Source organism: Mobula hypostoma, chromosome 6 (assembly GCF_963921235.1).
Source record: "Mobula hypostoma chromosome 6, sMobHyp1.1, whole genome shotgun sequence".
Classification (NCBI taxonomy): Eukaryota; Metazoa; Chordata; class Chondrichthyes; order Myliobatiformes; family Myliobatidae; genus Mobula; species Mobula hypostoma.
Window position 1 is genome coordinate 100,752,784 of NC_086102.1, and position 15,545 is coordinate 100,768,328.

At 43.7% G+C, this 15,545-nt stretch overlaps 1 protein-coding gene across 1 annotated transcript in view; it reads left to right on the forward strand.

Moving 5' to 3' along the window:
* The window catches only part of sec22a (SEC22 homolog A, vesicle trafficking protein), a 242,686-nt gene extending 228,258 nt beyond the window's left edge, over window positions 1–14,428 (forward strand). Inside the window, exon 7 of the mRNA XM_063051333.1 lies at window positions 14,412–14,428. Coding sequence (XP_062907403.1) covers window position 14,412 — 1 coding nt within the window. The 3' untranslated portion in view covers window positions 14,413–14,428. The remainder of the gene's footprint in view (window positions 1–14,411) is intronic.
* Window positions 14,429–15,545: the final 1,117 nt, after the last annotated feature.

A 15,545-nucleotide genomic window follows, 5' to 3' on the forward strand; every position in this document is an offset into this window, starting at 1 on the left:
TCCTTGATATACTGATTAGAACATGTTCTCTCTGAGATGCCAGGCCGTTCTCTTACTGGGACTCTCTGAAGTTTCCTGACTTCCTTTTCTTTAAGTAACTGTTGAGCTATTTTACCGCTGGGCTGTCTGTTGTGCCAAAAATGTTTTCTTTTGCTTGCATGTAGCTCACTGTCATGACCAACAGGTTTTCTGCTTTTGAGACCTCACCACCTCAACCACTGGACCTTTTAGACTCTCCACCAGTCTCTATCTTTTCACATTATATCTGAGTACTGCCACTTATCCAGTAACTGAGATGTCTGATCTGCCCAAGTCCCATATTCTTCCTCCCCGTTGGGGATGAGCTTGACTCAGAGAACATTCTCAGCCTACGATAACTTTGGCTGTCTGCCAGTACACTTTGGCATTTATGTACCAGTGATGTAATTGCCAAAACCAACACAGAATTTCCATCACCTGCTGGACCTTTTAGACCTTTCACATCGGACAACTTCTTCCTCTCACTTCACAGAAATGAGAACAACTTATCTTTAAAGTCTTTACCCTCAGCTACATGCCCCTTTCTCTAAAAATATGGACTGCTCATGGCCCCACCTCTCCTAGTGTCCCTACCCTGTCATGCAGCGCAACTTCAGTCACGACACTGTTAGTCTGGACTAACGTGATATCCTTCAGCGTAACTTTCCCTAATACTCTTACAGAACTCAGTACTCTATAATTTAGCAGTTCTTCAGGGCTTTAGATATCCACCCCTGCTCAAATGCAACCATTATTTGTGGGTAATCTCTTTGAACCAAACCTTAAGCCCTGTGGCATCCATAATAACGTACCTTAATCGCTTTCCCCGACACTAGTTAAACACACCAACTGCTTAATCAATTCTTAACAGCACTTACACAGCATTCAGCGAATTCCTGACCAGCCCCACAAAACTAGCCCCTTCACTGGGCTTGTATGCAAACCTGGCTTGCTAGCCAGCTCCGCTAACAGCCACATGATTCAGCAGTGAGAAGGCCATCTTTCATAAACAATATATGTCTAAGGTCAGTATGATTTGGGGTGCAACCAGATAGGATTGTAGTGATGTTCTGATTAAAGAAACCTTGATTTGAGTAAGTGCTGTGTTAATTCTGCCTATACACAATTATCAGTTGATGAGAAATAACAGATCGTGTACTGCATAAAATTATAAAGAAAGTATATATTTGCTAATTTCAGCTCTATCAAACAGTTATTAAGAGAAAGAAAATGCAGAAAAAAAATAAAAGGGCCCATTATAGTTAAACCAGTCTAAATGTGCACAGGACCATTGGAGCTCATATCTTCCAAAAGCTGGGTATAAATGTTATGGCATTGAATTCTCTTTAGCAATCACCAGCAGAGCTTCCCTAGAGGGTCAAATTCTATGGCAGTCTCTCCTAATCTCTTCTCCACATCTCCCATCAAAAGACCATGAACTCCACTAGTGTCTGTCACAAACCTCTCTCTAGAACCTTCTCCCAAATCCACCATCCTGACTGGCTGACACAGCATTCCTAAGTTGGACATCATTGCCACTTATCTTTAGCTGAAACCATAATATTCTGCCAGCAGGACACACTCCTTTTTCAGAAAGCTACTAAATGAAATACTGTCACAGCATTAGCAGTAGATATCTTAACCACAGCATTACACCAGGAGAATCAGGAGAATCCCTATATATTAGATAATACTTTAAGGCAGAGGCATTGTTAAGAACATAGATCATGGAACAGTACAGCATAGTACAGGCTCTTTGGCCCATGATATTGTGCCGACTCTTTAACCTACACCAAGATCAATCTAACCCTTCCCTCCCATAATAGCAAACAACAGGAATTCTGCAGATGCTGGAAATTCAAGCAACATACATCAAAGTTGCTGGTGAACGCAGCAGGCCAAGCAGCATCTATAGGAAGAGGCGCAGTCGACGTTTCAGGCCGAGACCCTTCGTCAGGACTAACTGAAGGAAGAGTGAGTAAGGGATTTGAAAGCTGGAGGGGGAGGGGGAGATGCAAAATGATAGGAGAAGACAGGAGGGGGAGGGATATAGAGCTGCGAGCTCTTGGCTCTATCCCTCCCCCTCCTGTCTTCTCCTATCATTTTGCATCTCCCCCTCCCCCTCCAGCTTTCAAATCCCTTACTCACTCTTCCTTCAGTTAGTCCTGACGAAGGGTCTCGGCCTGAAACGTCGACTGCGCCTCTTCCTATAGATGCTGCTTGGCCTGCTGCGTTCACCAGCAACTTTGATGTATGTTCCTCCCATAATAGTTCATTTTTCTATCATCCAAGAGTCTCTTAGATGTCCCTAATGTATCTGCCTCTACCACCACCATTGGCACTTCATGCACTTACAATTCTCTGTGTAAAAAAAACTAAGCTTGGCTTTTATCTGAAATGTACGATATTTCAGACTATTGCAGTAGACAGCTCATATATACTTGAAATTTTCACAGGCTCATTGATTTCTGAAGATTATGACAAGGGGGATTATAATCAGCACTTCTCTTGGGGGGCATGGAGCAGTAACAACAGTTTCTGGATTTTCATTTTGAATTACACAAGTGCATAATCCAGTGAATTATAGGCCTGTGAGCCTGACATTAGTAGTGGGAAAGTTATTGCTTGTCCTAAGGGACCAGATATATGAGTATCTGGATAGACTGGGATTGATTAGGGATAGTTAGCATGGCTTTGTGTGTGTAGCATCATGTCTAACCAATTTTCGGGCAGTGTTACATAACTGGCAACAATGAATATCAATTGAGACGGGTTATATAAAAATAACCAAACATTTATTAAACACCGATAAATGATATGGGAAAAAAGAAAACAAATGAAAACTTTAGCCGGAAGTTAACAGATATGCAGTCGTTCGCCAACTCGCCACTCGGCTCTGGTTCTTAAAGCATTAAATGTGAAAACAGTTCTTAAAGCGATACAGTCAGATATAGTTCTTAAAACACTAACTTCGAAAGTCCTACAGTTTTACACATTCAATTGGGAGAGACTTCTCTGGAGAAGGATTTCTTCACAGACGCACCTTTACTGCTGGTTCTGTCCACGGGATTCACAATGCTGAAAATAAACAGTTTAAATCAACTGACCTTAAATTCCTTTAGAGAGAGAGAGAGAGCACCTTTTTGCATGAACTCTTTGCTCTTTCTGGCAAGAGTTATCTCGATGCAGGTACTCCTCCAGAGAAGACTTGATACGGTTGATTCTTTATTAAACTGCCAAACGATGCTGACTTCTCTCGATCCTTCGATAAATTCTTCACTCTCCCTTCAGCTGTTGAAATTGAGTAAATTGGCACATCCCGCCACAAATTCCCAGTCCAAATAATATGGAATCTTTCAACAGAACACACACTCCGTTTTAAAAATGAAACTGCGTCACAAAAACAAACGCAACAGAAACGGAGGCACAGCATGTTCTATCTGGAAATCTACAAACTCAAAAACCCACTGCATCACCTGGGTCGACCATTATATAGTCACGGGGCACATGTCATCATGTGACCTCATATCGGCGGGAAAATAGAAACATAGAAACATAGAAAATAGGTGCAGGAGTAGGCCATTCGGCCCTTCGAGCCTGCACCGCCATTTATTATGATCATGGCTGATCATCCAACTCAGAACCCCGCCCCAGTCTTCCCTCCATACCCCCTGATCCCCATAGCCACAAGGGCCATATCTAACTCCCTCTTAAATATAGCCAATGAACTGGCCTCAACAGTTTGCTGTGGCAGAGAATTCCACAGATTCACCACTCTCTGTGTGAAGAAGTTTTTCCTAATCTCGGTCCTAAAAGGCTTCCCCGTTATCCTCAAACTGTGGCCCCTTGTTCTGGAGTTCCCCAACATCGGGAACAATCTTCCTGCATCTAGCCTGTCCAATCCCTTTAGGATTTTATACGTTTCAAGCAGATCCCCCCTCAATCTTCTAAATTCCAACGAGTACAAGCCCAGTTCATCCAGTCTTTCTTCATATGAAAGTCCTGCCATCCCAGGAATCAATCTGGTGAACCTTCTTTGTACTCCCTCTATGGCAAGGATGTCTTTCCTCAGATTAGGGGACCAAAACTGCACACAATACTCCAGGTGTTGTCTCACCAAGGCCTTGTACAACTGCAGTAGTACCTCCTTGCGCCTGTACTCGAATCCTCTCGCTATAAATGCCAGCATACCATTCACCTTTTCCATCGCCTGCTGTACCTGCATGCCCACTTTCAATGACTGGTGAATAATGACACCCAGGTCTCGTTGCACCTCCCCTTTTCCTAATTGGCCACCATTCAGATAATAATCTGTTTTCCTATTTTTGCCACCAAAGTGGATAACTTCACATTTATCCACATTAAATTGCATCTGCCATGAATTTGCCCACTCACCCAACCTATCCAAGTCACTCTGCATCCTCTTAGCATCCTCCTCACAGCTAACACTGCCACCCAGCTTCGTGTCATCCGCAAACTTGGAGATGCTGCATTTAATTCCCTCATTCAAGTCATTAATATATATGGTAAACAACTGGGGTCCCAGCACTGAGCCTTGCGGTACCCCACTAGTCACCGCCTGCCATTCTGAAAAGGTCCCGTTTATTCCCACTCTTTGCTTCCTGTCTGATAACCAATTCTCCATCCACATCAATACCTTACCCCCAATACCGTGTGCTTTAAGTTTGCACACTAATCTCCTGTGTGGGACCTTGTCAAAAGCCTTTTGAAAATCCAAATATACCACATCCACTGGTTCTCCCCTATCCACTCTACTAGTTACATCCTCAAAAAATTCTATGAGATTCGTCAGACATAATTTTCCTTTCACAAATCCATGCTGACTTTGTCCGATGATTTCACTGCTTTCCAAATGTGCTGTTATCACATCTTTGATAACTGACTCCAGCAGTTTCCCCACCACCGACGTTAGGCTAACCGGTCTATAATTCCCCGGTTTCTCTCTCCCTCCTTTTTTAAAAAGTGGGGTTACATTAGCCACCCTCCAATCCTCAGGAACTAGTCCAGAATCTAACGAGTTTTGAAAAATTATCACTAATGCATCCACTATTTCTTGGGCTACTTCCTTAAGCACTCTAGGATGCAGACCATCTGGCCCTGGGGATTTATCTGCCTTCAATCCCTTCAATTTACCTAACACCACTTCCCTACTAACATGTATTTCGCTCAGTTCCTCCATCTCACTGGACCCTCTGTCCCCTACTATTTCTGGAAGATTATTTATGTCCTCCTTAGTGAAGACAGAACCAAAGTAATTATTCAATTGGTCTGCCATGTCCTTGCTCCCCATAATCAATTCACCTATTTCTGTCTGAAGGGGACCTACATTTGTCTTTGCCAGTCTTTTCCTTTTTACATATCTATAAAAGCTTTTACAGTCAGTTTTTATGTTCCTTGCCAGTTTTCTCTCATAATCTTTTTTTCCCCTTCCTAATTAAGCCCTTTGTCCTCCTCTGCTGAACTCTGAATTTCTCCCAGTCCTCAGGTGAGCCACTTTCTCTGGCTAATTTGTATGCTTCTTCTTTGGAATTGATACTATCCCTAATTTCTCTTGTCAGCCACGGGTGCACTACCTTCCTTGATTTATTCTTTTGCCAAACTGGGATGAACAATTGTTGTAGTTCATCCATGCAACCTTTAAATGCTTGCCATTGCATATCCACCGTCAATCCTTTAAGTGTCATTTGCCAGTCTATCTTAGCTAATTCACGTCTCATACCTTCAAAGTTACCCTTCTTTAAGTTCAGAACCTTTGTTTCTGAATTAACTATGTCACTCTCCATCTTAATGAAGAATTCCACCATATTATGGTCACTCTTACCCAAGGGGCCTCTCACGACAAGATTGCTAATTAACCCTTCCTCATTGCTCAAAACCCAGTCCAGAATAGCCTGCTCTCTAGTTGGTTCCTCGACATGTTGGTTCATAAAACCATCCCGCATACATTCCAAGAAATCCTCTTCCTCAGCACCTTTACCAATTTGGTTCACCCAATCTACATGTAGATTGAAGTCACCCATTATAACTGCTGTTCCTTTATTGCACACATTTCTAATTTCCTGTTTAATACCATCTCCGACCTCACTACTACTGTTAGGTGGCCCGTACACAACTCCCACCAGCGTCTTCTGCCCCTTAGTGTTATGCAGCTCTACCCATATCGATTCCACATCTTCCCGGCTTATGTCCTTCCTTTCTATTGCGTTAATCTCTTCTTTAACCAGCAACGCCACCCCACCTCCCCTTCCTTCATGTCTATCCCTCCTGAATATTGAATATCCCTGAACGTTGAGCTCCCATCCTTGGTCACCCTGGAGCCATGTCTCTGTGATCCCAACTATATCATAATCATTAATAACAATCTGCACTTTCAATTCATCCACCTTATTACGAATGCTCCTTGCATTGACACACAAAGCCTTCAGGCACTCTTTTACAACTCTCTTAGCCCTTATACAATTATGTTGAAAAGTGGCCCTTTTTAATGCTTGCCCTGGATTTGTCGGCCTGCCACCTTCACTTTTCTCCTTAGTACTTTTTGCTTCTACCCTCACTTTACACCCCTCTGTCTCTCTGCACTGGTTCCCATCCCCCTGTTGTGAACTAACCTCCTCTCTCCTAGTCTCTTTAATATGATTCCCACCCCCCAACCATTCTAGTTTAAAGTCACCTCAGTAGCCCTCGCTAATCTCCCTGCCAGGATATTGGTCCCCCTAGGATTCAAGTGTAACCCGTCCTTTTTGTACAGGTCACGCCTGCGCCAAAAGAGGTCCCAATGATCCAAAAACTTGAATCCCTGCCCCCTGCTCCAATCCCTCAGCCACGCATTTATCCTCCACCTCATCGCATTCCTACTCTCACTGTCGCGTGGCACAGGCAGTAATCCCGAGATTACTACCTTTGCGGTCCTTTTTCTCAACTCCCTTCCTAGCTCCCTATATTCTCCTTTCAGGACCTCATCCCTTTTCCTACCTATGTCATTGGTACCTATATGTACCACGACCTCTGGCTCCTCACCCTCCCACTTCAGGATATCTTGGATACGATCAGAAATATCCCGGACCCTGGCACCAGGGAGGCAAACTACCATCCGGGTCTCTGGACTGCGTCCACAGAATCGCCTGTCTTACCCCCTTACTATCGAGTCCCCTATCACAACTGCCCTCCTCTTCCTTGCCCTACCCTTCTGAGCTACAGGGTCAGACTCTGGGCTGGAGGCACGGCCACTGTCGGTTCCCCCGGGTAAGCTGCCCCCCCCAACAGTACTCAAACAGGAGTACCTATTGTTAAGGGGCACAGCCACCGGGGTACTCCCTTTTACCTGACTCTTCCCCTTCCCCCTCCTAACCGTGACCCACTTGTCTGCCTCCCGTGGCCCCGGCGTGACCACCTGCCTCCAACTCCTCTCTATCAACTCCTCACTCTCCCTGACCAGACGAAGGTCATCGAGCTGCAGCTCCAGTTCCGTAACGCGGTCCCTTAGGACCATCAGGTGACCTCTAAAAGACCATTACATCATTCTCACAAAAAAAAACAGATCTCCTTGAGCATGTAACAGCAGTTACTGGGAAAGTTGATGAAGGCATGGCAGTGGATGTTGTCTACGTGGCCTTCAGCAAGGTCCTGCATGGAACATTGGTCAAGAAGGTTCAGTTGTTTGGCATTCAAGATAAGGTAGTAAATTGGATTAGATATTGGCTTTGTGAGAGAAGCTAGAGAGTGGTAGTAGGTGGTTGCCTCGCTGACTGGAAGACTGATTAATGGAGTGCTGCAGGGATTGGTGCTGGGTCTGTTGTTTATTATCTCTATCAATGATCTGGATGATTTGTGGATGACATCACGATTGGAGCTGTAGTTGACAGTGAGGAAGACTATCAAAGCTTGCAGTGCAAAAATGGCAGATGGAATTTGATGCAGACAAGTGTGAAGTGTTGCATTTTGGGAGGACCAACTAGGTAGGTCTCACATGGTGAGCGGTAGTGCACTGACGAGTGTGGTAGAACAGAGGGCTCTGGGAATACAGGTTCACAATTTCTTGAAAGTGGTGTCACCAGTAGATAAGAAGGCTTTTCACACATTGTCCTCAGTAGATCAAAGTATTAAGTACAGGAGGTGGTATTTTATATTGAAGTTGTATAAGACGGTGAGGCTTAATTTGGAGTATTGTGGGCAGTTTTACTCACCTACCTACAGAATAAGGATGTTGCTGGGACTAGAGGACCTAAGTTATAAGGACAGATTGAATAGGTTAAAGGTTTAAAAAAAGACCACCATATACAGTGGGTAGCATTGAGAGCGGGCAGTGGAGTGAGAGGGAGCAGAGTGGGACAGCTTTGGCTCAACAGGCTTCAGCGTGAACAGGCAGAGGTGAAGGTCGGTCCCGGTAAGTTTTGTTTTGTTTGTTTAGAGTAGAGAGAATGCCAGACAGGATGTTGGAATGCTCCTGTTGCAGGATGTGGGAAGTCAGGGAGACCTCTGGTGTCCCTGACAATGACACCTGCAAGAAGTGCATCCAGCTGCAGCTCCTAACAAACTGCATTAGGGAACTGGAGCAGGAGCTGGATGACCTCCGGATCATTTGGGGGAATGAGGTGTTTATAGATAGTAGCTTCAGGGAGGTAGTTACGCCAAAGGAGCAGCACACAGGTAATTGGGTTACCGTCAGGCGAGGGAAGGGGAAAGGGAAGGTAGAGCAGGGTTCTCTGTGACCATTCCCCTCAACAACAAGTATACCGATTTGGATACTGTTGGGGGGGATGACTTACCTGGGACAAGCTGCGGCAGCTGGATCTCTGGCACTGAGTCCGGTTTTGCAGTGCAGAAGGGAGGGTGGAAGAACAGGAGGGTGGTAGTGATAGGGGACTCGATAGTTAGAGGTACAGAAAGGAGGTTCTGTGGTCGTGACAGAGACTCCTGGATGGTTTGTTGCCTCCCGGGTGCCAGGGTCAGGGATGTCTCTGATCGCATGTACAGCATTCTGAAGTGGGAGGGTGATCAGCCAAATGTCATGGTACACTTCGGTACCAGTGATGTAGGAAGAAAGAGTGAAAAGGTCCTGAAGAGTGAGTATAGAGAGCTTGGTAGGAAGTTGAAAGGCTGGACCTCAAGGGTGGTAATCTCAGGATTGCTACCTGTGCCACGTGCCATTGAGGATAAGAATAGGATTCTCTGGCGGATGAACACATGGCTGGGGAACTGGTCTAGGGGGCAGGGTTTCAGATTTCAGGATCATTGGGACCTCTTCTGGGACAGGTGGGACCTGTACAAGAGAAACGGGTTACACCTGAACTACAATATCCTTGCAGGGAAGTTTGTTAGTGCTTTTGGGGAGGGTTTAAACTAGATTTGCAGGGGGATGGGAACCAGAGTGCCAGAGCAGATAGTGGAGCAGGGGTGAAAATAAATGATGTTAAAAGTTGATGCAAAGTCACAAACGGAAGGGTTGTGTGTGGTGGTAATAGTCTTCTGAGGTGTGTCTATTTCAATGCAAGGAGAACCGTGGGAAGGCTGGCAAGCTGAAGGCGTGGATTGACACATGGAATTATGACATTATAGCCATTAGTGAAACTTGGCTTCAGGAGGGGCAGGACTGGCAGCTTAATGTTCCAGGGTTCTGATGTTTCAGATGTGATAGAGGCAGAGGAATGAAGGGTGGGGGTGTGGCATTGCTAGTCAGGGAAAATGTTACAGCAGTGCTCAGGCAGGACAGATTAGAGGGCTTGTCTACCGAGGCCATACGGGTGGAGCTGAGAAATAGGAAAGGTTAATGGGGTTGTATTGTAGACTAGGGGTCCCCAACCTTCTTTGCATCGCGGACCAGTTTAATATTGACAATATTCTTGCGGACCGGCCGACGGGTGGGGGGGGGGGTGTTAATCACAACTGGAATATAGGTGATAAGTCAACTATAATTCACTTTTAAGTGGCTAATATGCTCAATTTCATTTCTAGAAGGGTTCATCTAACGAATTTAATATTAAACACACAGCGCTTATTTTCCTCGCATGAATATAATGATAAGTCACTTATAAGTCAATAGCATCATAACGTTTTAGGTAATGTTTGGATATTAAACACAGCACATATTTTCCTCGTATGAACATATAAAATCATTGCAACACCCCAATATGGCTGAATCAGTGGGAGCCTTGGGCTGGTTTCCGGCAACAAGATGGTCCCATCGAGGGGTGATGAGAGACAACGATACTCGAAGGGGGTTCGTTGTGTCCAAACTATTCCGCAATTTAGTTTTCATTCCATTCATTTGCAGAAAAGCCCGCTTTGCAGAGATATGTTGGAAATGGACACAACTTTTTCAGTGCTTTTGTGGCTAGCTCAGGATATTCAGCTTTCACTTTGATCCAGAATGCTGGCAGAGGTTATGTCAAATATACTTTTCAGCCCACCATCATTTGCAAGCTGGAGGAGTTGATCTTCATCCCGCGCTGACATGGATGATGCGTGGGTAATGACCTCGCGTGCGTTCAAGTTCAACAGTGAGCGTGACAGGGAATGAGGAAAGGTGCAGCTGGTTACCAGGTTGGCTTTTTCGGTGCCAAATTCCAGGAATCTGGCTTTTTCGCACCGTGGCAGGGAAGTCATTTGGCTTTTTTGTTTTTTCCTGGCTTTTTTACGTGCTAAAATTATCTGCATGAAAATTACATACCATCCTTTTTCTAAAACATTTTCCTTTAAGAAAGATGTTTTTTGGTCGGTTACATTTGGCAATATTTCTGCTGCCAAGAGTCTGGGCAAGAAGGCGCCAACCGGCAAGTCAGCAACACGATCATGTCGCCAAATCATATTGTTTCCTCGCGGCCCAGTAGTACATGCTTTGCGGCCCGGTGTTCGGGGACCAGTGTTGTACACCACCCAATAGTCAGCAAGAATTGGAGGAGCAAATCTGCAGAGAGATAGCAGACAACTGCAGGAAACATAAAGTTGTTATAGTAGGGGATTTTAATTTTCCACCTGTTGATTGGGACTCCCATACTGTTAAAGGTCTAGACGGGTTAGAATTTGTAAAATGTGTTCAGGAAGGTTTTCTAAAACAATATATAGAGGTACCAACTAGAGAGGATGCAATATTAGATCTCCTATTAGGAAACGAGTTAGGACAGGTGATGGAAGTGTGTGTAGGGAAACACTTTGGTTTCAGTGATCATAATACCATTAGTTTCAACTTGATCGTGGGTAAAGATAGATCTGGACCTCGGGTTGAGGTTCTAAACTGGAAAGCGGCCAAATTTGAAGAAATGAGAAAAGATCTAAAAAGCGTGGATTGGGACAGGTTGTTCTCTGGCGAGGATGTGATTGGTAAGTGGGAGGCCTTCAAAGGAGAAATTTTGAGAGTGCAGAGTTTGTATGTTCCTGTCAGGATTAAAGGCAAAGTGAATAAGAATAAGGAACCTTGGTTCTCAAGGGATATTGGAACTCTGATAAAGAAGAAGAGAGAGATGTATGACATGTTGGAAACAGGGAGCAAGTAAGGTGCTTGAGGAGTATAAAAAGTGCAAAAAAAACTTAAGAAAGGAATCAGGAGGGTTAAAAGAAGACATGAGGTTGCTTTGGCAGTCAAGGTGAAGGATAATCCAAAGAGCTTCTATGGGTATATTGAGAGTAAGAAGATAGTAAGGGATAAAATTGGTCCTCTTGAAGATCAGAGTGGTCGGCTATGTATGGAACCAAAAGAAATGGGGGAGATCTTAAATGGGTTTTTTGCATCTGTATTTACGAAGGAAACTGGCATGGAGTCAATGGAAATAAGGCAGAAATAAGCAAGTAGTGAGGTCATGGAACCTATACAGATTGAGGAGGAGGAGGTGCTTGCTATCTTGAGGCAAATGAGAGTAGATAAATCCCCAGGACCTGACAGGGTATTCACTCGGATCTTGAAGGAGACTAGTGTTGAAATTGCCGGGGGCCCTGGCAGATATATTTAAAATGTCGGTATCTACGGGTGAGGTGCCGGAGGATTGAAGGATAGCTCATGTTGTTCCGTTATTTAAAAAAGGCTCTAAAAGTAATCCGGGAAATTATAGGCCGGTAAGTTTGACGTCGGTAGTAGGTAAATTATTGGAAGGAGTACTGAGAAATAGGATCTAAAAGTATTTGGATAGACAGGGACTTATTAGGGAGAGACAACATGGCTTTGTGTGTGGTACGTCATGTTTAACCAATCTATTAGAGTTTTTCGAGGAGGTTACCAGGAAAGTGGATGAAGGGAAGGCAGTGGATGTTGTCTACATGGACTTCAGTAAGGCCTTTGACGAGGTCCCACATGAGAGCTTAGTTAGGAAGATTCAGTCGCTAGGTATACATGGAGAGGTAGTAAATTGGTTAGACATTGACTCAATGAAAGAAGCCAGAGAGTGGTAGTGGAAGATTGCTTCTCTGAGTGGAGGCCTGTGACTAGTGGTGTGCCACAGGGATCAGTGCTGGGTCCATTGTTATTTGTCATCTATATATCAATGATCTGGATGATAATGTTGTAAATTAGATCAGCAAATTTGCTGGTGATACAACGATTGGAGGTGTAGTGGACAGTGAGGAAGGTTTTCCAAGCTTGCAGAAGGATTTGGACCAGCTGGAAAAATGGGCTAAAAATGGCAGATGGAGTTTAATACAGACAAGTGTGAGGTATTGCACTTTGGAAGGACAAACCAAGGTAGAACATACAAGGTAAATGGTAGGGCACTGAGGAGTGCAGTAGAACAGAGGGATCTGGGAATACAGATACAAAATTCCCTAAAAGTGGCGTCACAGGTAGATAGAGCGTAAAGAGAGCTTTTGATACATTGACCTTTATAAATCAAAGTATTGAGTATAAGAGTTGGAATGTTATGGTGTGTTTATATAAGGCATTGGTGAGGCCGAATTTGGAGTATTGTGTGCAGTTTTGGTCACCAAATTACAGGAAGGATATTAATAAGGTTGAAAGAGTGCAGAGAAGGTTTACAAGAATGTTGCCGGGACTTGAGAAACTGAGTTACAGAGAAAGGTTGAATAGGTTAGGACTTTATTCCCTGGAGCGTAGAAGAATGAGGGGAGATTTGATAGAGGTATATAAAATTATGATGGGTATAGATAGAGTGAATGCAAGCAGGCTTTTTCCACTGAGGCTAGGGGAGAAAAAAGCCAGAGGACATGGGTTAAGTGTAAAGGGGGAAAAGTTTAAAGGGAACATTAGAGGGGGGCTTCTTCACACAGAGGGTGGTGGGAGTGTGGAATAAGCTGCCAGATGAAGTGGTAAATGCGGGCTCACTTTTAACATTTAAGAAAAACTTGGACAGGTACATGGATGAGAGGTGTATGGAGGGATATGGTCAAGGTGCAGGTGAGTGGGACTAGGCAGAAAAATAGTTCGGCACAGCCAAGAAGGGCCAAAAGGCCTGTTTCTGTGCTGTAATGTTCTATGGTTCTATGGTTAAAACTTTATTCCCTGGAACGTGGAAGGTTGAAGGAAGATTTGTGAGAGCTATACAAAATTGAGGGGTATGGGTAGGGTAATGTAAGCAGGCTTTTTTTCACGGTGTTTGGGTGAGACTACAACTAGAGGTCATAGTGAAAGGTGAAATGTTTAAGTGAAACATGAGGGGAAACTTCACTCAGAGGGTGGTGAGAGTGCTGGATATGACATCAATTTCAACATTTAAGAGGTTTAGATAGATACAGTGCATGGATGGGAGTGGTATGGAGAACTATGGTCCAGGTGCAGATCAGTGGGGCTAGGAAGTTTAAATAGTTCCCACGGACTAGACAGGCCGAGGGGCCTGTTTCTGTGCTGTAATTTTTGATAACTCTATGACAGTGAACATTGACTGTTTCACCATCTGTGGTCCAGATTTTCTTGAGAATGCCAGCAGTTTCAATGTGCAATTGCTGGCTTCTCCCCATAGATCTGTCAAGAAACTCGACATTCACAAGAGTGTGCAAGTCCTGAACTTGATGTTTCCAGGCTGGTGAGTCACTAATTGTACTCAGGAGATGAAATGCCAGCTTTTGGTTGTTTTCTGGCAGTTCTGAGAAATCTGCATAAATTAGACCTAATATGAATTCAGAGTTTATTCATTTTAATTGGAAAGGAAGGACTGCAAGAGGTTGAGTTAAATTTTAGGTAATGTAATTGAGTTTGTTTATAGTAATTTTTTTCTGGTCCTGACTAAGAATCAATAATGAGATAATGAGTGAAAGAATGAACTGTTGAAAGCTTTGTATCATGTAATAGAAGTTCTAATAATGAAGCTGTGGTATGTTTTCCACAAACTATTCAAATGTTCATGTTCATGCCATTTAAGGTGTAACTACAGTATTATCACAATACTTTGTAACAATAACATCACTATCTCTTATTAAAAATATCTTTCCTTTAGATTCGATGTTAATTTTCAGAGGGGCGACCATCCTGATGCTGACATTTTATTCCATTTCAATCCCCGTTTTAAAGAGGAACTTGAAAAAATTATCTTTAATTCTCGTGGACCTGATGGCTGGGGATTCCAGGGTGAGAAGTATGAAAAGATTGCTTCCAGAGGTTCACTGTTTAAGCTGGTGTTTATGGTGTGGAACAACTCTTTCCAGGTATCGTTTAACCAGTCTTATAAATAATTTGAAACACGTTTTATGTGAAAGAATCTAAATGAGAGCAGCAGACAGTAATTTGAAATAATAATTAGTCTTTGTTTTTGGATTTCCTTGAACTGTAACTATTCCATCAAAGGCATTGATGTATATGAATGTGGCTTTTGCTGCATTTAACTAGTTTACTTATGCTGACAATATTTTAATCTATTTATTGCCACTTCCCTCTTTGTTTATGAGTTAATCAATCCAAAGTCTCTGTACAGCCACTTGGAGATAGCATATTAGAAAAAGCAAATTCCGGGCCGGCTGGTGGCGCAACAACATCGGCGTTGGACCCGGGTGCGAAGGTTCCTGGGTTCGAAACTAGTCGAGTCTGCTCCCGAATACACTTTCCATCCATGCTGGGTTGAGTGCCGAGATCGCAACTAGACCTCGTAAAATAAAAAAGGGGAAATACTGCTAAAGTGTGTGAGGAGTGGTGCGCCATACAGTCTCTCTCTCTCTCTCTCTCACTCACTCACACACACTCACTCACACACACACACACACACTCTCTCTCTCTCTCACTCCACGCCTTGTAAAAGCCATGAAAAAAACATCATCATGGACGCACGCATGGACATGCACAGACGCGCACGCACAGACTCGCAGGCATACACCAAAAAAAAAAGAAAAAGCAAATTCCAATACTCAGAATGACACATTATGGTTTTGTACTAATGGTGGCTTATATCTCTGATCATGTTTTCTGTGGTAATACCAGGCAAAGTCCATATACTTTGTTCTGGCCTAAAATGTAACTTTCCATGTATGCTGTCTCTTTTTATTTCAGATTTCCACCTTCTGCAGTTTTTGATTTTGGCTTCCCAGAGGATGACATTTCTTTTGAGAGCTTGTCATGGACCATGAGCATCTTACATATG